Below are 24439 nucleotides of genomic sequence, written 5' to 3'. Positions count from 1 at the left end.
TTATTCTCACGTAATTGAAAGGGAGCAGCTAATGACCATATTTATGTGGAGTTAATTCAGCATGGTAGGTGGACTCAGCTAACTAATATGCAGTGATTTGAACAAAAAGGCAACTTGCATTTCCTTTTGGCTGATAACAGGGTATTTATGTGGATGGAACAGTTCCTTTTAGAAAAAGTTAAGAGATTTCCTTTGAAAGTTGGTGTAGACGGATGGCATGGTACCCTGCATAATTTGAGAGCTGAAATTTTGTTGTTGGGGGGCGGGGGGGGGGGGGGGGGGGTTAAAAAAACTTTGACCAAGTTAGTTGTATTTGGATCTTCTAGTGCACAAAATTCCCTTAGAAATTTATGGCGGTTGTGAATGATGAGCAGTATCATTTCATACCATGTTAGGGACTAGAGATTCTTATAGTGCGATTGAAGTATCTCAGATACTACTATTTGACATCCTGCTACATTTGCCAATACTTTCTATTTTAATAACTTGCTGCTAAAAATTTTTTTTTTGTTGAACAAAGGAAACATCTGCATATATTTACTTCTTTATTCTTTTAATGCCTAGTTTGGGAGACGAGACTTGAGCAGAAAAGTAAAGAAGGGAAGAGAAAGGTAGGTATTTCCTACGTTTGAGAGTTTTAATGAAATAGAAAGGAAAAGAATTCGACTGATTTGAGAGGAAGAACAGACCCGTTACAGTTAAAAAAAAAAAATTTCCATCCAAATGGGGTAAAAAGCAAAGGAAAGCTACAGAAAGTCTACAAAAAATTTTTAAATTGTCCATTCTATCCTTGAAAAGCTATTAAATGAAATATTTATTGATCAATGTGTTCAAAATCATCTCCTTTCTTTCATAAACTCCGGAACAACAATAAAATTTCTTCTCTTCTTTTCTTATCCTTTTTTTTCCTCTCATAGCTTAAAGCTTTCTTTTCTTTTCTTTCTATCCTCAGCTCCCAAGCTAGCTATTAGAGTTCAGGTCTATAACTAAGAATTTCTTTATCAGGGCTTGAAGCAGGATCTTACTGTTCTTTATAGTAGTAGTTTATACAATCATTTCGCTGCTCTAGGGGAAGGGTGAATGGGGAGTTACATTTTTGTTCTGAGTATTTTTGAGTAACTAATTACAGTGCATGTTTTTTTGGGGGGCCAGTTATCAGCAAAAGCCTCATGTTTTCCATTGCTTATCCGAGCCGTAAATTTACTATCCATCCATGGCATGGTTATCATGTTTTTCTTAATAATATATTGAGATGTACTTGTTGAGGTGAGAGATTGAGATAAGCCAAGCGTGAAAGAGAATTTGCCAAGCCAGAGCAAATCCCACCCCATCACAACTTCCCCCTCTCCTACCAATTGATCCAAAACTTTTTCTAAGGCTTTGATTCCATTCCACAATTCCCCATTTTTCACTCAATTTTCATCCACTGAAACTCAATCCACCCCGATTCATTCCCTTCCATACATTCCCAGATCTGTCCGAGAAAAAAACATGCACACTCAGCACAGACACGCATGAATATACATAGATTCCCTCAAACAATTGGCTTTCACGACCTCAACCAGATGCCCACGTAACAAGAAGATCCCCGTCTTTTTCTTGACGTAGGTCCGCTATCTCTCTTAATCTCCACCCACCACCACCACCAGATCTTGAAATTGATTCTTTACTGCCACAAAACTAATCTTTATACCCACACATAAGAAGTATTAACAAATGTACAGTAGTATGATTAGTTAGTACTAGTATATATAATGCAAAAGACGGTATCGCCTCAACTCAACAACCCATTCCCACCACCCACCTCTTATTCAGTTAATGGAACAATAACAAACAGAGCAAAAAGAGCAGCAAAGCTTTAAAGGGCTTTGTAAAAATTCAATCTTTCTTGCATTTCTCATCCCCCTTTTCCAAACACTGAGAAGGGTATCTTCCTTTTCTTTCATTGCTGCTGATCAGTAATGGACCGTGCAAGAAAGCTTGCCAACAGGGCCATTCTGAAACGGCTGGTTTCACAAGCAAAGCAGCGTAGAGGCAATGGAGAAGCCAATGAATTGTTGTCAGCTCCTTCACCATTTTATAGGCCTTCAAGGTTTGTTTCCTCGCTGTCTCCTTGTTCGTTCCAAGGTCAATATCAAAGGACTAATGTCAATCCGAAAAAGAATGCATTTTTGCATTCTGGGATTGGCCAAGTTCGATTTGTTTCTGTTGAGGCACTGAAACCAAGTGATACATTTCCACGCCGCCATAACTCTGCAACCCCTGAAGAACAAATCAAAATGGTTGAGAATTGTGGATTCCCCAGTCTTGATTCGCTTATTGACGCCACTGTGCCTAAATCTATCAGGCTTGATGGTATGACGTTTAGTAAGTTTGATGAGGGATTAACTGAGGCTCAAATGATTGATCACATGCAAAAGTTAGCATCTAAGAACAAAGTTTTTAAGTCATATATTGGAATGGGATACTATAATACCTTTGTTCCGCCTGTTATTTTGAGGAATCTCCTGGAAAATCCTGCTTGGTATACTCAGTATACTCCCTATCAGGCTGAGATTTCGCAGGGACGTCTTGAATCCCTGCTGAATTATCAGACCATGATTGCGGATCTTACTGGATTGCCTATGTCTAATGCATCTTTACTAGATGAAGGAACTGCTGCAGCTGAGGCTATGGCTATGTGTAATAACATCCAGAAAGGAAAAAAGAAAACTTTTATCATTGCTACTAATTGTCATCCGCAGACTATTGATGTTTGTAAGACTAGGGCTGAAGGTTTTGATCTCAAACTGGTTGTCTCCGATATTAAGGATATTGATTACAAGTCTGGGGATGTTTGTGGGGTTTTAATACAGTATCCTGGCACTGAGGGTGAGGTTGTGGATTATGAGGGGTTTGTTAAGAATGCTCATGCTAATGGTGTGAAGGTTGTCATGGCATCCGATCTTTTGGCTTTGACAGTGTTGAAGCCTCCTGGCGAATTTGATGCTGATATTGTTGTTGGCTCAGCTCAGAGGTTTGGTGTCCCAATGGGATATGGTGGTCCTCATGCAGCTTTCCTAGCTACGTCCCAAGAGTACAAGAGGATGATGCCTGGAAGAATTATTGGTGTCAGTGTGGATTCTTCTGGAAAACCAGCACTAAGAATGGCTATGCAGACAAGAGAGCAACACATCCGCAGGGACAAGGCTACCAGCAACATTTGTACAGCTCAGGTAAAGAAATTATTTTGCTTTTTTGGCGAATGCTCCATATTTCATGTTATAAAGTGCCTTAAGTACCTAGGCTATTTAGGAGGAATTGAGTTTATTGCTCTTTGTCTAAATGATGACATAGAAAAAGGAACAAACATATTATTCATGGTTTATTTCTATCACTTGCAGACAATCATAGAGATATTTTTAGTTTCATATGACAGATCATCAAACATGCTTCTTAGAACTCTCTATCATGTTGTTGACTATTGAACATTGTACTATTGTGCTGTTATGAAGGCATTGCTTGCCAACATGGCTGCTATGTATGCTGTCTATCATGGACCTGAAGGGCTAAAAACAATTGCCCACAGGGTTCATGGTCTTGCTGCGACATTTGCTGCTGGACTGAAAAAACTTGGTACAGCAGAGGTGCAGGATCTACCCTTCTTTGACACAGTGAAGGTAAAGGTTGCGGATTCACGTGCAATTGCTGATCTGGCTTACAAGAATGAGATCAATTTGAGGATTGTGGACAAGAATACTGTAAGTATACTATTTAGTGTTGTTTACTGCATACATTGTGAGTTTCTTTATGGGATAACTGGAGTCTGTTCTCTTCCAGATTACTGTTTCTTTTGATGAAACAACAACTTTAGAAGATGTGGACAAACTGTTTCAAGTCTTTTCAGGTGGCAAGCCTGTAAGTATGATTGTTGCATTTTCCACATTTTGTGTAGTCATGATATTTTTAGAAATCACTTGTTTCTGATAAATTCATTATTTAGGTGGCATTCACTGCTGCAACTCTTGCACCTGAGGTTCAGAATAAAATCCCTGCTGTGCTTTTAAGGGAGAGCCCATTCTTGACTCATCCTATCTTCAACTCGTAGGTCCTTCCAACTGAATGTTAACAACCATTTTAAGTTTTCTTCTAGAGCTCATTTGACTTCTTTATGGCTTTTTAGGTATCACACAGAGCATGAATTGCTCAGATACCTTCATAGGCTACAATCAAAGGATCTTTCATTGTGCCATAGTATGATTCCTTTGGGATCTTGTACAATGAAACTGAACGCTACAACAGAAATGATGCCAGTGACTTGGCCTAGCTTTGCAAATATCCACCCTTTTGCCCCTACTGGACAGGCTGAGGGTTATCAGGTTGTTAGAATTATCTTGGAACCTTATTTCCTTGTGTTGCTTGTTTGCTCGATGTAAGTCGGTCACTGAACCATCATAACCTCTATTTCCAGGAAATGTTCAAGGACTTGGGAGAACTTTTGTGCACAATAACTGGCTTTGACTCTTTCTCATTGCAACCTAATGCTGGTGCTTCTGGCGAGTATGCAGGGTTGATGGTTATTCGTGCATATCATCAGGTTATTCTGATTCCAACTTGTTTTACAAATTAATTCTGCCCTTTTTGGTTCAAAAAATTGTGCTATAACGTTAAAGTGCATTGTGCTTTTTCCTCGAGTATGTGTGTGGTTCATGGCAATTGAGGAATGGATATTTCCTCCATTTTTTTATGTTTGGATCATGTTAATATATGATTTTGTGAACATGTGACAACCCTAGTTGAATGGTGCCCTCGTGATGTGGGGAGCGGATTGGCATTTGTGGTTTTCAGATGCCAATCCGCTCAAATTGAATGGTGCCCTAGTTCAAATTGAAGTTGATTACTTATATGCACATTCTTGCAACTAAATAATGTCTTATAAGCTGAACCACAACTAATTTCTGTTAGACAGATGAGGTGTCTATGAAGTATTGCCTTGCGCAACAAGTTTGGTCCTCAATTACTTACCCTTAAGAAGTAAAAACAAACTCAATATGGATATGATTCAGTAAATAAATATTGCAGTTGGATATACATCTGTCGGCATCCTACTGCAGGAGATGACTGTCCATAATACAGGATCACCTATTTGTAAATGTTAAAATAATATTTCAGAATGGAGTCTCTCTTCCTATGTCAGAGCACTCAAGTATGCATAAGTTAGTACTTAAAATAGGTGTGAGATGCCTAAATCCTTGACCTACATTTCATGTGCTGAGATCCTACATGTACTTTTACTCTCAAAAACTTCTAGAGTGTTTTTGAAGGCTGTATATGACAGATTTCTGAAGCATGCATGATGCAATTAAATGTTGATAGATTTCTGGAGCATGTATGATGCAATTAAAAGCTTCCTCTGACTTTCAAAAATATATAGTATGTAGTTATCTCGGTGTCTCTGGTCTATAAACTTAAGCTTTTTCAGTCTTTATATTGGCTCATGCGTGGACCTTGGGTTTCCATTGTAATCCAACTTAGAAAATTACAACAATGATATGAGTTTTTACCTTTTAAAAATGCAGTCAAGAGGAGACCATCACCGAAATGTATGCATCATACCTGTATCAGCCCATGGAACCAACCCTGCAAGTGCTGCAATGTGTGGCATGAAAATTGTTCCCGTTGGAACTGATTCAAAGGGAAACATTAACATTGAAGAGTTACGCAAGGCTGCTGAAGCAAATAAGGAGAACCTAGCTGCTCTTATGGTATGTGGTACATAGACATCCATAGTTTGTAATTTCTACATGTAGCAACTAAGTTTTCAGCCTTATTTTCTAATGGATTCTAGGTTACATACCCTTCAACACATGGTGTTTACGAGGAAGGTATTGATGAGATCTGTAAGATTATTCATGACAACGGTGGTCAAGTTTACATGGATGGAGCCAACATGAATGCTCAGGTATATTTAACGACAGTATCATTTCATGTTTAATGTGCACCTAGAAGTAATTAATGTTTATAAAAGTAACATCACTAATGCTTTTACCTCTTCATAAAGAGATACCCTTGAGAACTCTATTTCAGTCTTATTACTAGGATCCTAAATTCCTTTTTTCTATCTCTACATTTATTTAAGAATATTGATGAATATTTAGTTCATGTTTCCTTTGAGGTGCCAATGTATGTGTGTTCTGTTGTTCAACCTTTCATTGTATGACATTCATAGCAGGGCTTCATCATTTGGCTCCTTGATTTTGCCGCCCTAGGGTTTTCGTCTGAGGTTTCCTGGGAAACTTTTTTATTAGTATGCTTTTTGCAATTATTGAATTAGTTTTTCTCTGGAAAAAAGCTTTTTACATTTTGAATAGTCATTTTGTTCTTTGCTCTCCTCCTAGTGCTAATCCTGCAGCCATTTCCTTTTCAAAAATCATTCCTATCTTTGTTCTGTTTTGCAGGTTGGTCTGACCAGTCCAGGTTTTATTGGTGCTGATGTGTGCCATCTGAATCTTCACAAAACCTTTTGCATCCCACATGGTGGAGGTGGTCCTGGCATGGGTCCAATTGGTGTGAAGAAACACCTGGCACCATTTCTGCCATCACATCCTGTGGTATGCCCTATTTACAGCATAAAAAATATCACTTTTACACGTGGCACCTTTTGCATCCCACATGGTGAAGTATCTTTTTTTATTCTACCGTGAAATTTCTCTGTCTTTGAGAAAACTTTCTTATTCATGTCAAAACTGAATAATACATGTTAACTTCAAGTTGTTGTTATTACTGATGCTATTTATAAATGTTTAATACCTTCTAGAAATGATGGGAAGGCTAATAATGTGAATCAATAATGAAATTTTTTTCATTTTTCTTACTCCTCTTTTTTTCTGATTTTTGGTGCTATTATATCAAAGGTACCTACTGGAGGTATACCAGCCCCTGGAAAAAGCCAGCCCCTAGGTTCAATTTCTGCTGCACCCTGGGGCTCTGCACTCATTTTGCCAATTTCATACACATATATTGCTATGATGGGTTCTAAAGGACTTACAGAAGCATCAAAGATAGCCATCTTGAATGCAAACTACATGGCAAAGCGTCTTGAGGTATCTCCTTTGTTTTGCCTGATTGTTTCTTTGAGTTGGCTATAACTTCTTCCAAGCACGGCTATGTCACCCAAAAAGCAGTCACTACTTACATAAGTATTGGTTTTGCTTTTTTTCCATGCAGTACCTTTTTCCATTTTTTTTTTTTTTGGGTGAAAGATCATAAGATCTGCAGTTAGTTTTCCCGGTCAAGCAGACTCAAATCAGACATCAGTACTTGGTCTTATCGGCCTTTTTCAGATCAAGCCATTAACCAATTGATAATACTTAATTTTTTTAGTTTGCACTAGATTTTTTCAAGGATTAATATTTTAAAAATGGAATGGCAGAATTACTACCCTGTTCTTTTCCGTGGTGTCAATGGAACAGTTGCCCATGAGTTCATTATTGATTTGAGGGGCTTTAAGGTAAGTATGGCTAACATCAGTCGTTTATTGTGGGACATTCAGTTCTCAAATGTGGATTAGTTTCTTACTTTGACTTGCTGTACCTGAAGCACACTGCTGGAATAGAGCCTGAAGATGTTGCTAAACGTCTTATGGACTATGGGTTCCATGGACCAACAATGTCGTGGCCAGTTCCAGGCACTCTTATGGTTGAACCAACTGAAAGCGAAAGCAAGGTTCAGTTAACTTACACTTTATACCCATCTTTATCTATATAATTTAGTGTCCTTATTGTTGTTACTATGAGAATGCATTCTTTTGCAGGCAGAGTTAGACAGATTTTGTGATGCCCTTATCTCAATAAGAGAAGAAATTGCCCAAATTGAGAAAGGAAAATTTGATTTGCACAACAATGTTCTCAAGGTAAAAGAGGATGTTGCTTTCCAGGAAAAATAGTACTTTTTCAAGTAATAGGAGGTCTTCTAAAGATTCTCTCTCTCTCTCTCTCTCTCTCCTGCTAAAAGTTCTTCTAACCTTTCATTTCTTGATTTGCCTATATCTATGATATTTAGCTCAATTTTGGTTATGAGACAAACCAACATTGTAAAGCGTCATAAATTTCAATTCATTATGAAGACTTGGAAGTATCAAGATAGTTCACTTGATTAAAATGCTGGTGTTTGCCTAACACTTCAACATTATAATCTGCTTTCTTATCCTTTCTGTGGAGTTAAATGTTGTCTGTACTCTTTGATTGACAAAGTTTTCCCACTTCCTGCATAAAGTTCATAGATATTAACCGAGTTTTTTGAGTGCAGTCTGCTCCCCATCCACCCTCCCTACTCATGGCTGATGTATGGACAAAACCTTACTCACGGGAATATGCTGCCTTCCCAGCTTCTTGGCTGAGGACTGCAAAATTCTGGCCAACGACAGGTATGCTTAATACACGTTTTTGTCACAACTATCTGGAGGTGTCATTGACAAATTTCTTCAGCATAACATTTCCTTCCTTTTGTAAGTTGAGAGAAAATTTTGCGTACACATTTAGAACTCTTGAAAAGTGGTTATCAGATGGTGAAGTAGGTTTTACTTGTCCCTAAAGCTAATTCTTAGGGTAATACTAAGCTGCCATAAATATCCAAACCTCACTATGCCTGTAACAACATTAAACTTCTACTAGGTGGTGGCAGCCATATAGTATGGACCTCTCCTTTTAACTTTTGGGACTCCAATTGCCTTTCTGTTTGCACATATACAAGGAAGAGGAACACCTGTTTTATGCTTTATCTTATTCTTTGGTAGCCAAGTATACAGCTTAGCTGAAAACTTCTGTCAGATGCATCTCTGGGAAAAAATGTTGAGGTGATTATATACTTAACTGAAACGCCTGATAATATCCAAATGAAAGAATTGTCCCATGTGCAACACTTGAAGAACTTAAGGTTCGCTGCTAGGTTTCAGTTTCCTGACCTCTGTCTCTGAGTAGGCAGAAATTTAAGGTTTGCTCATCAAGACTTAGTTAGATCCAAGCGATGAAATAGGAGAAAAGGAAGCTAAATGCAATAGTATAGTAATGAAACAAATGCCAGATGAGTTTTGCTTTACATTTTCTTTCTCAGCCCTCTTGCTCGGCATTTAGATATTCCTTTTCTGAAGGTTATGCATGTTGAAGACTTTATTTGGTTACCAACCAACGGTACAAACTGGGTTGCTTTTTATCCTGTACATATTTTTGAATGCATGTTAAAACAAAGAGATTATATTTTGATTGCATTATGCTGCCAGTGTATCAGCTGTGTCATCTTAGTGTCTCAATTATCTGAAAGTTCCATAGAAGTCTTTATATCTTTTGTACAGAAAATGTTATTCATCTTTGGGTCTGGCATCCTCTTGTATTATTCCTAAAGCATCTCTAGTTTTAGAAAAAAACGTGAATCTTAACGAAGGAAATTTGATCCAGTTCATCAATTTATGATGTCGAGAACAAACTACAGAAACTTTCTTTTGATGAAGCGTCATCTCACTTCGTGTTTGATGCTCTAAAGAGGGAACAAACCATCAGTTTTTTTACTTTCCGTCCTCTGCCAACTTTTGGAGTATTCTTTGCACGTCACATGTGCTCCATCTGTTATTGCTGCTGCTGCATCTTGATGACTTCCTCGATAGTTGTTTCTGTACTAAAATGCTACTTGTAGTCGACACTAATAATTGTTTGGTTGGCTTATCAGAACGTGTTGATAATGTCTATGGTGATCGCAACCTTGTGTGCACCCTTCTTCCAGCAGCACAAGTTGTTGAGGAAGAGAAGGCTGCTACTGCTTAAGCCTTACAAGTGCAGCAAAAAACACAATGCTCCTCCACAATCATGAGAGCAAATCTCCCTCATCATTTTGTATATAGACATCCTTATCCGTATCCTTCTCTGTGGCTGCTGACTTTCATCTTCTACCATATTGATGTGCAGCTGCTGTGATGACACAGTTGTTTCTAATTTGAAGCATTCAGATGTAATTACCAACTTTTCTGCTTCCTATCTCTCTACATGATCTTATTTATTCAACAGCTACACTAAAAGGCTGCATTCACATTCAACCAACAGTGAAATTTAATGTCATGCTCTTTTACAATGAAGTAAAAAGATGACAATCCCCTATTGGGAAAGGGATCTAAATTGATGATTCAGAGTTGGTACCACAACTCAAATCGAGAACCAAAATAGCATGAAGGGAAATGCGGTTAGAACAAAGAATCTGGTTATACAAGATTGTGGTGATCATTTGAATTGGATGTGATATCTATGATGACGAAAATTAGCACATTGTCATAACTTTGATTCAAATTTTGATTATCATTACAAAGGCTCCTGTGCTTTTAGTTTGTTAATGATTTTCAGAAGCTCTTAAAACTGTACCCAAATCCTCTTGATGATCAAACTACTGCGACTTCTTTAGCCTTGTGGACAAACGACACCTGATTGTCATGTTATTTTTCTTCCTCTCTGTCTTATTTACTCTGATTAAATTTCAAGCGGGGGCTGGAAGCCCGCAAAAGGTTTTGGGTAAAAGTCTATATGATTGCTGTTTTCAGGTTCAGATTATATCCTAACAATCTCGAGGATCGTCCATAGATGAATCTCATATTGGACAGCACTCAATTCTGCACAGCAGTGTACTACTGTTCTAATGTACATCAAATAACTTCAAAGCCCACTTGAAGATATATATACTTGGTATATCAGTTACCTAGATCCTGTCCAATTAATTGGTTCGATATGGACCATGTTGAATTGTTGTTTTCAGAAATTTTTTATATTAAATAAATACGCGAATGAGCATGTGGCTCTAGGACCTGATGATCTGGTGGTTGACATATGCTAATCCTATCGTAAGTGTCCATATTGTGGCTTATTAATTTTACCAACCGAACGTAGACGTCTAGACATCCAAGGCATTATTAATCCAGGTTGATTCAATCCAAAAGGCAGTGAGTGACCAGTGATCTTCATTGGTCCAGATAAAATGGAGCTGGTTGAACTAGCAAAAGATCGTGTGGCTACACATTTTTTCAAAGAAAAATGTAAAGGCAGCTGAGGCATGACCAACAGTAAGCTGTAAGTGCTTGAACCTCATGCAGGGCATTATCAGATCTGGGGGGGCATGTCTGAAAGCTGAAATCCGCTGGTCAATTATAAACTTTTCTACCGTAAATGACGCACTAATCTGTGCAGGAAATTTTGCCCTGGTTTAGCGTCATACAAGCCAGCAATCTGCACTAACACGGGTCCAAATGCCCCTCTTTAAGTACATGAATCTACAGGCTTTTTACCAAGTGTACAAACTAGGCTTAGATGATGATATCTGTAAAATTCTGGCAAGATGGCTGTGTACAAGTGACTTTTAGACTATTGTCATGGGCTAGGAGTAATGCAGAAATGGATATCTGCAGATGAATGATAGTACTATTAACCATGATTTTCTACTAGCATGTTTGGATCAGGATTACCCAAATGAATTAGTGTAAAGGCGAGCAAAATCATGGAATGGGACGAAGTACTTCCTTGGGTGGTTAATTTGGTTGAAGGTGCTTAGGTTTCTCTACCAAGGAGTTCGATTGTGTTTTGCGTTTAGGTTTAACTATAAACTGTTTTAAGCTCCCCTTCAACATGGCCAATCAGATTGTACTCATACTTTTTCTTTTTTTTTTTCGACACGATAGATTCTATATTACAATTACTCCTACTCTACACTAGGGGGAGGGGGGACCAAAACAAGTCAAGGGAGGGTGCCTCTATGTTACAACAACTACTCCTACTCTACATTATTAGAAGGAGAGGAGATCTAAACAGATCAAGTGAGCCTGCCTATGCACTCGCTGGTGAAATATTTTCAAGAAAATCTGGATATTAGAATGCAAGCCAAGGGATTTGATCCCTTGACCTACATCCAAGAGAGATTCAAAACTTTCTTGTTTCCCAAATTGTAGTCATACATTCCAATACCATGCTATGAAGAACATCTATATGAACTAAGGATGACGAGACTAACTCTTTGCTCTTTCTTTTGTTTAATGGAAAGATGATCTAAAAAGTCCTTCACATTTTGAAAGAAGTTATTTTTTTGGTCCCTCACACGCACATATATATATATATATATATATATTCGTAAAAAAGCTATTCCACCACCCTCCTTCATCCTCCCAAAGATGGTGTTTGTGAATGCTTTTTGTCAAGAGAGTGTCATTATATTCATTCTTCTTGCTGTTATACCCTGAAGTAGGCATGGCCATGGTTCCACTTGGAACCGGGAACCGGACCGGAACCGAACCGTTTGGAACCGGACCAGAACCGGAACCAGAACCGTGGAACCAGAACCGTAGTAGAACCTTGGATAAAGGTTCCGGTTCTGGTTCTCTAAAAAATAGAACCAGAACCAGAACCGCCGGTTCCAGAACCGTTAAAAAATTTAAAAATAATTAATATAAAAAATAATAAAAGTAGAGGCATCATGATGACCAAGGTCATCATGATGCCACCACAATTTTTGCTCTCAATTTTTGCTCTCGGGGGCTCCTCCTGACTTGCACAAAGGTCCTCAGGCTCTCAATGGAAGAAAGAAACAAAGCAAAGGATAGAAAAAAAACAAGAAAGGTGGCTGCCTGCTAAATTTGACAAATTGGGGGTTAGGGTGAATTACAAGTTTACAACGTTACAATTCAACGTTGTAATTTTGTCCAAATTTTCAATACAACGTTACAAATTTGGAACGTTACAATACAACGTTCCAAATTTTTAATTTCATTTTGTCCTATAAATAAGACTTGAAATTTTATTTTCTACTACACCAAAATCAATCTTCTCTCTTCCATCTCTAAACTACTCTCAATTTCGTACTTTGTAGAATAATAATAAAATTAAAATATGATATTTATTTTGTATTTATTTTTTTACATTTTATTTAAAATTTTAAATATATTGTTATATTCGTATTAAAATTGGTAAGGATAAGAAATTAAATAAAATTGTATATAACCATACGGAACCGGAACCGGAACCAGAACCAGAACCAGAACCATAAGGAATCGAAATCAGAACTATGCGGTTCTGGTTCTACCTTTTTGAAGAACCAGAACCGCCGGTTCTGGAACCAGAACCAGAACCATCTTATATGGTGCGGTTCTGGTTCTACCTCTTTGAAGAACCAGAACCGGCGGTTCTGGAACCAGAACCGTTGGTTCTGGAACCGTGGCCATGCCTACCCTGAAGCATGAGCACGTGACTTGGACATGCAATTTTTGACGAAAATCTGATCAAAAGTCGGTTGTCGAACTAAATTAATACATTTATTATATGTGATGGGACTATTTTACAACGTTTTTGTAGTGAACCAAAAAAATACTTTTTAAAATGTGAGGACCATTTTGGCCATTTTAATTTTTTGACCGGCTCAACGCAAACACATATTATAATCTTTTTTCATTTTGTAGTTTGCACCCAAAAAAAAAAAAAAAAAAAGAATGCAGCAAATTATAAAAAAAAAAACTATTGTGCCAATATCTCATTACACAAGTTTAATGAATCAAATATCACCTCAATCAAAATTGATAATTGAGTTCATATATTGTTTAATTATACTAAAGTTAGAACTTGAACAAAATAACGACTTTTTATCCAATCAAACTTAAGTTGCTTAATTTACATGCATAGAAATTTTGCCTTTAATACTTGTCTCATAGAACTAAGTTCAAAATGAGATTAACAAAATTTATTCAAATTTGATCTAATTACATCAAGAAATTAATCACAAACGTCTCTCGAGTACATATCTAACTTTGTTGGCATTTGCACTTATAAATCCCGACCGATGGCATAAATTCGCATGACCAAATGTTCTTGTGATGGGTAAATAAACCGACTGATCCAACGGTCATTATCAAGTCGTTGGTCCACAAAGGTAGGCCACAGCTATTTATTGTACGCCTATACGTAATGTGTGTATTCTTCCTTGACTCGTCATGAAATTTTTTTTTTTGGGGTTAATTCTATTTTACGCCATTAGACTATCTCCTGATTTTTATTTTAGTCCCTAAACTCTAAATTGAGACACTTTAGTCCCTAAATTATGTTCTGATTTTTACTTTAGTCACTAAATTTTAATTTTGAACACTTTAATCCCTGAATTGTGGATTGAGTTCCACTAATTGGCTCCTAAACTCCTTTTTACCTTCTAATTATGGAATTTCTTTTGTTCTTGTTAAATATGATTTTTTTTTCTATGCCCTTAGAAATGAAACCATGCAAATAAATTGACTAGCATTATGTTAATTTCGGAAACATCTCGTTAATGATTGAACTTAAGTAGAACAATTTTTTATAATTTAGGGATTAAAATATCTCAACTTATTATTGAAGGATCAAAGTGGAAACCAAGATACAGTTAAAAGGATGCAAAATGAAATTAACCCTTTCTTTCCCACAAAAAAAAAAAAATTAAAAAACAAAATATAGTACTCCAACTTCAGAAGTTTTTATGTCAGTTTCGGAGCAAAGTTGGTCCAAAACCAATAAAAAAAAAAATTCCCGTGAACATATAAAGATCCATTTGCTAATTTTCATGCTAAGTGGGATTCATATGTTAAACAAAACAATTTAACACCTTTATATGTCCACTCAAAACTCTTTTTATTAGTTCGAAAATAATTAATAGTCATGTCTAATAGTTATTCCAAATCACTTCGGATCTGGAAATGGAACGAAACAATTAATAGAAATGTTTAATAGTTGCTCTAAATCATGAAATGAAATAAGACTCTTATATACACATGTGCATCATAGAACTTCCTTGATTAAAAATCAACTACTAGACATGGTAATAACTATTCCAAACCAACATAAAAATTTTTCATCCCAGTCCCACTCCCCAGTCCCCACTCTCCCAAGTCCCAACTGGAGAAGTAGTTATTATACACACATTTACACACCCAGATCTACACGCACTCAATTGTATATATATACACATATCAGTACACGCACTCAAATGTATATATATACACATCTCAGTATCGGTATACATCTGCAGTGACAGAAAGTGCTGGCTTTAATTGGAGGGAACTGGGGGGAAGCTTTTAATTGTATACCCAGACTAGACTACTATCTTCTTCATTAAGAAGCTTCCTCGGCATACCAAAATTATATAGAAAATTTTCCCAATTTCTCTTTCCACATATATAAATATATATATTTGTAAATATATATGTCTATCTGTAGAAGGAACTGATTGAGAAGGAAAGATTTTATTCCTTTTGTTTTTTCGTTTTTTTAATTGTTAAATGAGAATTGATGTCGAAGATGAAGCATTTACTGCGGAAACTACACATCGGCGGTGGTGGCGGAGGTGCCGGTGGCGGTGCCTTAACCGACCACCACCGCCCACTGCCTCTCGACCACCATCATCATAATCGGGGGACGCTTGTTGATCCTCCGGCGGAGGAACAAACGTCGACGAGCCAAACCACTACTGGTACCAATACGACGATGACCACCACCACGGCGACGGAGAGTTTGGAGTCGTCGGAGAATTCGAGTTTGGTGAGTTCCATCAATGCGAATGTGGCCGACTCGGATTTTAGTTTGTTGGAGGAGGAATTTCAGGTGCAATTGGCGTTGGCGATCAGTGTATCATCGGATCCGGATTCGCGTGAGGATCCAGAAACCACCGCCCAAATCAAAGCTGCCAAGCAGATTAGCTTGGGTTGTCCGCCTTCTCAGTCGCTCGTTGACTTCCTTTCTCTGCGATACTGGGTAATGATTTTCGTAATTAATTATTTCCTTTGTATTTCAGTTACTATTTTAGGTTTTCGATAGATTACTTGTTTTTTGGCTAATGATTCTCTGGTTTCATTGTTAATGTCTGAATTAGATCCTATGGTGCTTATGGATGCTGAAATTGTACACTTTTAGCTTCTGTTGTTTCGTATTCCTATTTACTGAATACATCTGTTGCAATTACCAAATTGGCTGCCAAATTTGTACATATTTATTGATTTTCATTTCCTGGTTTGGAATGTCTATAGTTAACCAGCTGCATTTGCTAAGCTGGTTGCCAAAAATTGTACACGTAAATTTTTTAAAATATTTTTCCTCTCATGATAATAGAACTTTAACCCATGTTCTCGGCTGCACTCACTAATTTGGGTCCAAGAAGTTTTACTTGTGTTATCATTTTGCATATTGTAATTGTGGAACTTCTATCTACTACATATCTATACCATATGAGTTGCAAACATTAACTTGGAAAGCTTGGATTGTTGCTTGTCTTCTCGGGTCTAATTTGAATTATGGATCATGTTCAACTTAATTGAACTGAAAATTGCTCGTTTTTGTTTCTCTTCCGCACCCCCTCCCCCCTGGGGGCTCTTTATGGTACATGACGTCATCTTAAAGCAAGAAGCGGTTTATCTTTGTTTCCTTGTGCAAAGTTTGGTATTGATATTGACGAATGTCTGTCAAGGCGTCATACAATTACTTAACAACCGTGCCAGACTGTTATTTTAGTGTTTAATTTGGTGTGAATCCTATCCATTATTCCCTTGGGTTTAGAGAGTAGGCGGTGTCGGTGTGATAGATGTTGATTGAGGAGCGTTTCACTTTGACTTGTTTGTTATGACAGTTATTTGTTTAATGGATCGGTGCGGTTCTTTTTGTTTTTGTCTTTTTAGTCATCATTTGGCAGGACTGAATTTGATATGGTTTTGTTTTGTTTTGGCATTGCAGAGTTATAATGTTGTTAACTACAATGAGAAGGTGATGGATGGGTTTTATGATGTTTATGGAATTAATTCCAACTTGGTGTCAGCAGGGAAAATGCCATCATTGGTGGACCTTGAATCTATTCCTGTCTTGGGTAATGTTGATTATGAAGTGATCTTAGTCAATCGTGCAGCTGATGTGCAGCTACGAGAGCTTGAGGAAAAAGTGCATTTAATCTCTATTGAGTGTCAAGCTCTAAGAGTGGGTGCTCTTTTGAGCTTTTTTGTGCAAAAAATTGCAGATGTTGTGGTTAATAAAATGGGAGGTCCTGTTAATGATGCTGAGGCAATGTGGAGGAGATGGACAGCCCGGAGTTATGAATTGAGAATCTTCCTAAATAGTATTATCCTTCCACTCGGCTCTCTTGATGTGGGACTTTCCCGCCACAGGGCCTTACTCTTTAAGGTTGTATAATATTTCCTTCTTTGCTTGTTATCAGTTATATTTTGAATTTTAATTGGTTGAATTTGCGATTTTTATAAATCATCAATTTATGTTCTTCTTTGGTTGTTTAATTCTCCATGAACTCGGGAAAAGCATTTGGAATACTCCCTCTGACCCATTCAAACTGTTGCATTTTCAATTCTGTGCTGTTCCAAAATTTTTGTCACTGCCAAAGTCATCAAGAAAATTTAACTCTGCCTTCCAATCTTTACCCTTCATTCAATCAATTTCGTTGAAATGTATTAGTGGGACCATCAACTGTTTGGATTGCAATTTTCTAGGGTTTTTATAAAAAATATATTGTAGTGATTTGATATAAGTGAGATAAAAAGGTGATTAGGAAATGTGTTAACGGAAAATGTAGAAATTTTTTGGTGAAAAATGGCTTTCCAAACAAGGCCTACAAAAACTTGAGATGCACACATTGGATCATAGCCAATAGTTGGCAAGCGTGTCTTCAGCTTGGGTCACTTCTGGCATAGTCTGGATAACAAACTTTGAATTAGAGGGACCCTGCATAGCATAAATTGCTTGACCATCGTTAAATCTTTACTACAGCTAGACAATTCAGTCAGCTTTGACATGGGTAAAATTGGAGAACAAAAGTCAATTTCAAAATTTTAGGCACTATAAATAATTAGTTGGAATCCCAAAATCGTCAAAAGGTATTGAGTGTCTTTCCCAAGTTCCTAATGTCAGGATTCTAGAGGGAACAAAGGCTAGCATCTTCATGTTGTAGATGTTGAAGAACTAATTTCATTAAATGGAAGAAGAATGAAAGTTTGATGGATGCTTAAAGTGGGCTGTAAGCCTCAAAAGTGTTCCATTGGAGCTTAAAAACTCAATTTGATAGGAATCCGCATTAACGCTGTAGTTTAGTTTGTTCATTTTGTTTTTATTTGATTAAAGTTGGCATTAATGTTATGGAGGTACTTTTATTGACTCAGCATGGTTGTGCTTCAACATGGTTCACATATGGGACTTGAGATTTTTTTAATTTTTATTTTCAATGGTGTACCCTACCCCTATGAGCTTTACTGGATTGCCTCTCTCTCTCTCTCTCTCCGCATGTAACAATCTTGTTATTGGGTACAAGGTACTTGCTGATAGGATCAACCTTCCATGTATGCTAGTCAAAGGGAGTTACTACACCGGCAGTGATGATGGTGCTGTCAACTTGATAAGATTTGATGATGGAAGGTAATTTTGCAAATTATAGCTTTCTTTCACACACTAACTTAATATTATTCCTTTGTTTGTTGGCTTTGTCACAGACTTTCATTTTATGTTACTGCTTTTGTCCTCATTTCAATTGGGAAAACATATTTGGTGACAAGCACTTGTGGTTTGATGGTAGGAATCCCATAAAGAGTTAAAAACTTCTCGCCTTCCACTTCCACTCCATACACTAATACTAGAATTAACATTGTCTCTTTCTGATAGGGTATAATATGGTGTTGAAAAGAGGTATGACATAAGAACATAGCAAATTTGTATGCTCTTGTTTTATGAATTATACCAGCAACAACTGTTGGTCTTTCTGTTTCTTTTTCTTGTTTTTCTTTCATTGGTTTCTTTCCTTTTTTTCCCCTCCACCTGGGAGGAGAGGGTGGGGGAGTACGTGAGGTAATGATGTTAACATCGAGTAGGTGCTTTGGGTTTTTGCTTCGTATCTGCATTAGGTAGATGATAAATTTGGACCGTTGTTGGGCAGGATTTAGAACCAAAAATCCAGTTTATACACAGTGTTGGAGCTTCAGGTTGTGATATCACACCTACATTTGGAGCTTATGAAACGGCCAGGGTGGGGGCGTGGACGGAAAACATTTAGAGAGAAAGTGATAAATTTTCTGTTCTTTGGGATTTCATCTGAGGAAGAAAAAGGAAAGAAAAGTTGAGAGAGAATCCAATGTACCTCTTATCACGCCTTTGAAAAACCTTGCTTGATTGCCCCATGTATTTTATTGTACATGTGATATCCAACAAACACAACTACTTCTCTGCAGGAAGCAAATCAGATGTTTACAAGTTATAGCTTTATTCAGATGGAAAATGTATTCACAATCCACATGGGTCTTGCCTGCATTTTCTAAATATTTTCTTGCCATTCTTGTATCAATATTGCTGTTAAATATTTCAGAAGATAATGCATGTTTGCTAATTTAATTTTCTGCTGCAGTGAGTACATTATTGACTTAATGGGTGCTCCAGGCGCTTTAATTCCTTCTGAAGTACCAAGTGCTCAGCTTCAAAGTTGTGGCTTAGATGTAAGAACCATGACACCCATTCAGGATATAGTAGAAAATACACAAGTAGAATTTGGGGGACCAACTGAAACACTATCCGTTATCCAAGGAGCATCAAATGTCGGCAGGTCAAGTTCTCTACCATCTTTTACTGGAATTGAATCACAGAGAAATTGTTGGACTGCTTCAGGGAACGCCCAAGCTAAGCAGTTTGAGCGTGAATTTGGAAATCTACAATCACTGGTCAAAACAACTGAAGGGTCATCAGGGGCTGCCCCTAAACCATCTGCTGCCCAACAGATCCAAGTTGAAGATGTTTCCAACCGTGTTGTTAGTGAAGAAAAAGACCCAGAATTTGCCCGCAATTCTTTAAGTCAAGGTCCTCATGATCTGGGAGAGCAGGAAGTGATTGAAAAGAAGCAGTTATTAAAGCGTGAGATGGTGTCTGAAGTTCAATGTCAACCACCAGCGTACTTGTCAGACCATAAGCAGGCACTCATACCCTTTTCTGGATTGCAGCTATCTAGCACTTTCCCGTGTAGCATTGACCTTAAATGTTCTCCTGCGGTATTGGTAGCGCAAAAGCAGGGACAGCCACCCAATAGGTCTAATGAATGTAATCCTTTAGGAAAGTTGTCTTCTAATACTAACAATTCAGGACATGTGCAAGTCAGAGATAGAACTGATTTAATGATCCAAACTGATGATCGACCAATCAACGTAAAACAAATTACCACCTGCGAGCAATTTGATCAGCGAACTACTCAAGACCAGCAAATTGATCCAGTGCTGGGTGAAGTTGCTGAGTGGGAAATACCATGGGAAGATCTGCAGATTGGTGAACGTATTGGCATTGGTATTTCTTTAGAACTATTCTCACTGACTTTTAAGGTTGACAGGCTTATATGATTTCCTGTTAGTTAAGCATCTCATGGTCATTTTTATATGACACTTTAGGCAGAATTTAAATAAGTTGACTGTTTCCTAGTCAATACTCGAGGCATCTTGAATTTTTGATACAGCTAACTTGAAGGATGTGTAACAAAAGGTTCTAATCAAGATAAAGTATGACATTCATATATTGTTTGTTGTGCAAAATTTTAGCTCATTGAATTCCTGTCTTGCAGGATCATATGGAGAGGTGTATCGTGCAGATTGGAATGGCACTGTAAGTATATCTTTGGTGTGCATGTGCATTCATCTGTGTTTTGCAGCTATTTTGTTTCAATAAATTGGAAAACACATGGTATGCCATTGTTTGACGTCATCTGCTTTAGCAAAGAGAGTTTTTCAATACTTTTTTAGTGCCGAAGAATTATGTAACATATCCAGATAAGGCTATTTGGCTGTCTTGTTGAGTTCTTACTCAATCCTGTTTTTAGCTTTGTGCTGTCTGTCAAATGTATGATCTATCCACTGAATCAACTGTTAATTGCTGTTGAAAAGCAAGTATTAATGTCAAATCTCTTTGCTTGTATAGCAAGACATATTTCACCTTCTGCTGGCATTTTGCACCACTTTGTGTTGTCTGATGAATGTGATTGCATAACAGGAAGTTGCTGTGAAGAAGTTTATGAATCAAGATATCTCAGGTGATGCATTAGCGCAATTCAAATGTGAAGTAAGTATGATAATGGTTTTGATTCTTTCTTCTTATTCTGTAGTTGAAATGTTTTCTGATGCTACAACTGTTCCTTCACATTTTATTAGGTTGAAATCATGCTGAGATTGAGACATCCAAATGTTGTTCTCTTCATGGGAGCAGTAACTCGTCCCCCAAATCTCTCGATATTGACGGAGTTTCTGCCAAGGTTGATGTCCCATTCAAATTGAATCGCTACTACATGAAGCTCGTTTATTTCTTTTGATGGGGTTGCTAATATGTAATATCTGACGGATTGCTTTTTAAATGATACTCTTTGTGCTGTCAAAGTGAAAGTATGAAAGTAAGGAGAATTGATGAAACGAACAAACAAAAAATTGGCTAAAGAAGAATTGACTAATCCAATCTGGTCTTTTTATATTAAGCTCCCAATCGTTTGATACTTAGTATGTTATGGGATCTAAACATTTACTAACAAATAGCTGATATAAACTATCTTTACCCACATCCTTTGCTCTCGTAGGCTTTGATGGGCTTTAGGTAATCTGCTGCAGTTACTTATTGTTAATTATCATCTTCGTTACAATGCAAAGTTAAACTTTGGCCATATAAAAGAATTCACGGATAAGCACAGGACAATTTACAAATTAAACACCCCTATATTTGCTGTTAGAATGTGGAACAAAATGTAGAAGGGGTGGCTGTGCATCAGACTTCTGCCATGAATGTCAAACTTATAAATTCTTTTCATTTTGGCATGCTCAGTACTTGCAAACTAGCTGAAAGGGCTTTCCGATCTATTTAGTTCCAGTTATTAAGCCATGATATATATGCCTTTTGGTGTCTACTCTGATCCACTCCTGAGCATCTGCTTCTTGCTTTTCCTTTTTTCCCCAAAAGTACGACTACGCCTTTGTCACCTGTGCTTAATTTTGTATAATCAGGGCTTTTTAGAAAATTAGTTTGAAGCATAATATCATGGCCATTTTTACTGTAGCAGCTGTTGTTGGCTTTATATGTTTATTTTAATTTTAATTAGCTGTTTCTTTTAAACCTAATACAACTCTGAAATATATCAATTGGACGAACTTTTTTGCCTTGTTGCATATCTCCTGGGCATATGGAGTGGAGGGATTACGAGTTATGATTAATTGAGATGCTTCCTGAATATTCAAGATGAATTTGTTTCTGCTGAAAGAGGTTTGTTTCTAGAGACTATATAACATGGCAAAATATCTTGATAAGGCTTTTTTTTTTCCTGCTCATGTGATGCAGGGGAAGCTTGTTTAAGCTATTGCATCGTTCAAATGTCCAAGTTGATGAAAAGAGGCGGCTGCGAATGGCTCTTGATGTGGTACAAGACTAGTTGGAAAACCCTGTTTCCTTTGAGTCTGTTATCAAGTTTTCTTCTTGTAAATATTGCTATTGCTATTTGTTCCAGGCCAAGGGAATGAATTATTTGCACACAAGCAATCCTGTCATTGTCCATCGAGATCTGAAGACCCCAAATCTCCTTGTTGATAAAAATTGGGTTGTTAAGGTTGTCAAACGACTCGAGCGATTGAGTTTCTATCAATATTTGTTAGGATTCATCACTGATTTATCCTTAATATGTTTTCCCTTGTTTGCCTACTTGATCTGCAGGTTTGTGATTTTGGGATGTCACGGATGAAGCATCACACATTCCTCTCTTCAAAGTCTACAGCTGGAACTGTAATGCTTCTCACTTTAAGAATATTGATCAGTTTATTCTGTTTATTGGGCATTTTTGCCTGCATTTTTTGCTGCCAAGTTTCATGGGATCTACTAAAGGTTTGCAACACAATGCAGGCTGAATGGATGGCCCCAGAAGTTTTGAGGAATGAACCATCCAATGAGAAGTGAGTTAGTTCTGCAGTTCCAGTTTCCATTTTTGTTGCAAAATTTTCAGTTTGAGTTGATTTAAAAGTAATTGTATTGGATGGGGCTTTGTTTGGATTGCAGATCGGATGTATACAGTTTTGGTGTGATATTGTGGGAGTTGGCAACGCATAAGGTTCCTTGGACAGAGATGAACTCCATGCAGGTGGTTGGAGCTGTTGGTTTCCAGGGTAGACGCCTCACTATTCCAGATCGTGTTGACCCTGTGGTTGCAGAAATTATAAGCAACTGCTGGGATTCGTAAGTTTCTAATTCTGTACTCATCTTCTGATTTCCATGGCGCTCATGAGCGGGTTTTTCAGATTGTATGGTGGGGGTGGTTTTTTTGATATACTGAATGTGGTGCGTGTTTTCTGCAGTAATCAAAATGCACGACCATCATTTAAGGAGATCATTACCCGTCTAAAGGGTCTGCAGCGTCTAGTTCAGAAAACAGATACAGAAACCAAACCGCAACAAGGTTGAAGGTAGGTGATTGTTGTAATGATAGCTGTGACTTTGTTCATGTGCTCGAAGAGCCAGAGCGGAACTTTTTGTTTCAGAAGCTTGTAGATGCAAAGAAATACACAGGACATAGTGGATTGGGAAGTGTTGGTTCAATCGAAGTGGGGGCTCAACACAGCCAGTTCAGTGTTCAGAAGCATATGTTCTCCGCAGTCAATGACGCACAAAGAAGTGCAGTGGAGGATATAGCAGCCGATGGCAGGTCAAAAGTAATTTATGCGCGGAGTTGTCACACAGTTGAAAGAAAAGGGGAAAAAAAAAGAAGCTCAATTTCTTCTTCTTATTAGTAGGCTGTAGAGATCAACATCTGTAGAATGATACATGTGTGAGAAGTCTATTCAATAAGTACATATGATGGGGTAATAAACAAAAAAAAAAAAAAAAAGAGAGAGAGAGGGAGGTTCTCAATCTGTGGAGGTCGTGAGGAAGCAAAATGTAGCTTCGCTTCAGTAAGTGTAAACATCTGGTCTCTGCTGGTTGTAACAAAAAACAGAATAAAAATCAATTGAATGTTTATCTTTCCGGAGACGAGCCTCTCTTTTTTTTTTTTATCCTTCTTAAAGTCATTTTCTTTTCTGATGCTTGATTTGAAACCTTTGGCATATGGAAAAGAAACAATTGCTCATTTTTGTAACCTGTCTTATCTGATTAGTGGGAGGAATGGTCTTTCTTCCCTTCCCATGCTCCATAATCCATATGTATAATCAAACATGATTAAAAATCTACTTTTCCTTTACCTCGCTGTAGTCTCTGCTTGACATTGACATTGACATTGCTGAAGAGGAAGCTAGCCGCCAATCCATCTGCTCTGTTTTTTTCTTTCCTGCTCTTAGGTAGTCATTTTGTCCCTTACGGGTTGTGTTTAAATGAGGTAAAGTAAAGCTTGGTTAATTCCTACCCAACAAATCAACGTCAACGAAATATGTCCACATCCTCTCAATCCCTCT

At 37.5% G+C, this 24439-nt stretch overlaps 2 protein-coding genes across 2 annotated transcripts; both read left to right on the top strand.

The window, feature by feature from the left end:
* The first annotated feature begins 1770 nt into the window (after positions 1–1770).
* On the top strand, positions 1771–10142 carry LOC113779061 (glycine dehydrogenase (decarboxylating), mitochondrial). The gene is made up of 15 exons (XM_027324482.1): positions 1771–3215; positions 3495–3740; positions 3820–3897; positions 3983–4083; positions 4163–4358; positions 4451–4576; positions 5559–5744; positions 5828–5941; positions 6438–6590; positions 6894–7082; positions 7412–7489; positions 7579–7704; positions 7793–7891; positions 8287–8404; positions 9700–10142. Exons 1-15 carry the CDS (start codon positions 1962–1964, stop codon positions 9792–9794), a joined length of 3159 nt encoding a protein of 1052 aa, XP_027180283.1. The 5' UTR covers positions 1771–1961; the 3' UTR covers positions 9795–10142.
* Positions 10143–15190: 5048 nt separating this feature from the next.
* Positions 15191–24020, top strand: LOC113779867 (probable serine/threonine-protein kinase SIS8). Its single transcript, XM_027325631.1, has 13 exons — positions 15191–15767; positions 16740–17180; positions 18316–18419; positions 19399–20321; positions 20593–20633; positions 21018–21086; positions 21176–21276; positions 22344–22422; positions 22510–22608; positions 22713–22781; positions 22899–22948; positions 23052–23228; positions 23348–24020. The coding sequence occupies exons 1-13, from the start codon at positions 15306–15308 to the stop codon at positions 23451–23453; spliced, it is 2721 nt and encodes a 906-aa protein (XP_027181432.1). The 5' UTR covers positions 15191–15305; the 3' UTR covers positions 23454–24020.
* Positions 24021–24439: the final 419 nt, after the last annotated feature.

This window comes from Coffea eugenioides, chromosome 8, assembly GCF_003713205.1.
Source record: "Coffea eugenioides isolate CCC68of chromosome 8, Ceug_1.0, whole genome shotgun sequence".
Classification (NCBI taxonomy): domain Eukaryota; kingdom Viridiplantae; phylum Streptophyta; class Magnoliopsida; order Gentianales; family Rubiaceae; genus Coffea; species Coffea eugenioides.
Note: the sequence above shows the minus strand (reverse complement) of the source record. Positions and strands in the feature narration are given on the sequence as shown.

Excerpts from the sequence above, each read along its gene's own strand:
- LOC113779061 (XM_027324482.1), top strand. The coding sequence starts at position 1,962 with ATGGACCGTGCAAGAAAGCTTGCCAACAGGGCCATTCTGAAACGGCTG. Across the intron at positions 4,084-4,162 it reads ACTCATCCTATCTTCAACTC|GTATCACACAGAGCATGAAT; the intron begins GTAGGTCCTTCC and ends ATGGCTTTTTAG. Across the intron at positions 4,577-5,558 it reads TTATTCGTGCATATCATCAG|TCAAGAGGAGACCATCACCG; the intron begins GTTATTCTGATT and ends TTAAAAATGCAG.
- LOC113779867 (XM_027325631.1), top strand. The coding sequence starts at position 15,306 with ATGTCGAAGATGAAGCATTTACTGCGGAAACTACACATCGGCGGTGGT. Across the intron at positions 15,768-16,739 it reads TCCTTTCTCTGCGATACTGG|AGTTATAATGTTGTTAACTA; the intron begins GTAATGATTTTC and ends TTGGCATTGCAG. Across the intron at positions 22,782-22,898 it reads CAAAGTCTACAGCTGGAACT|GCTGAATGGATGGCCCCAGA; the intron begins GTAATGCTTCTC and ends AACACAATGCAG.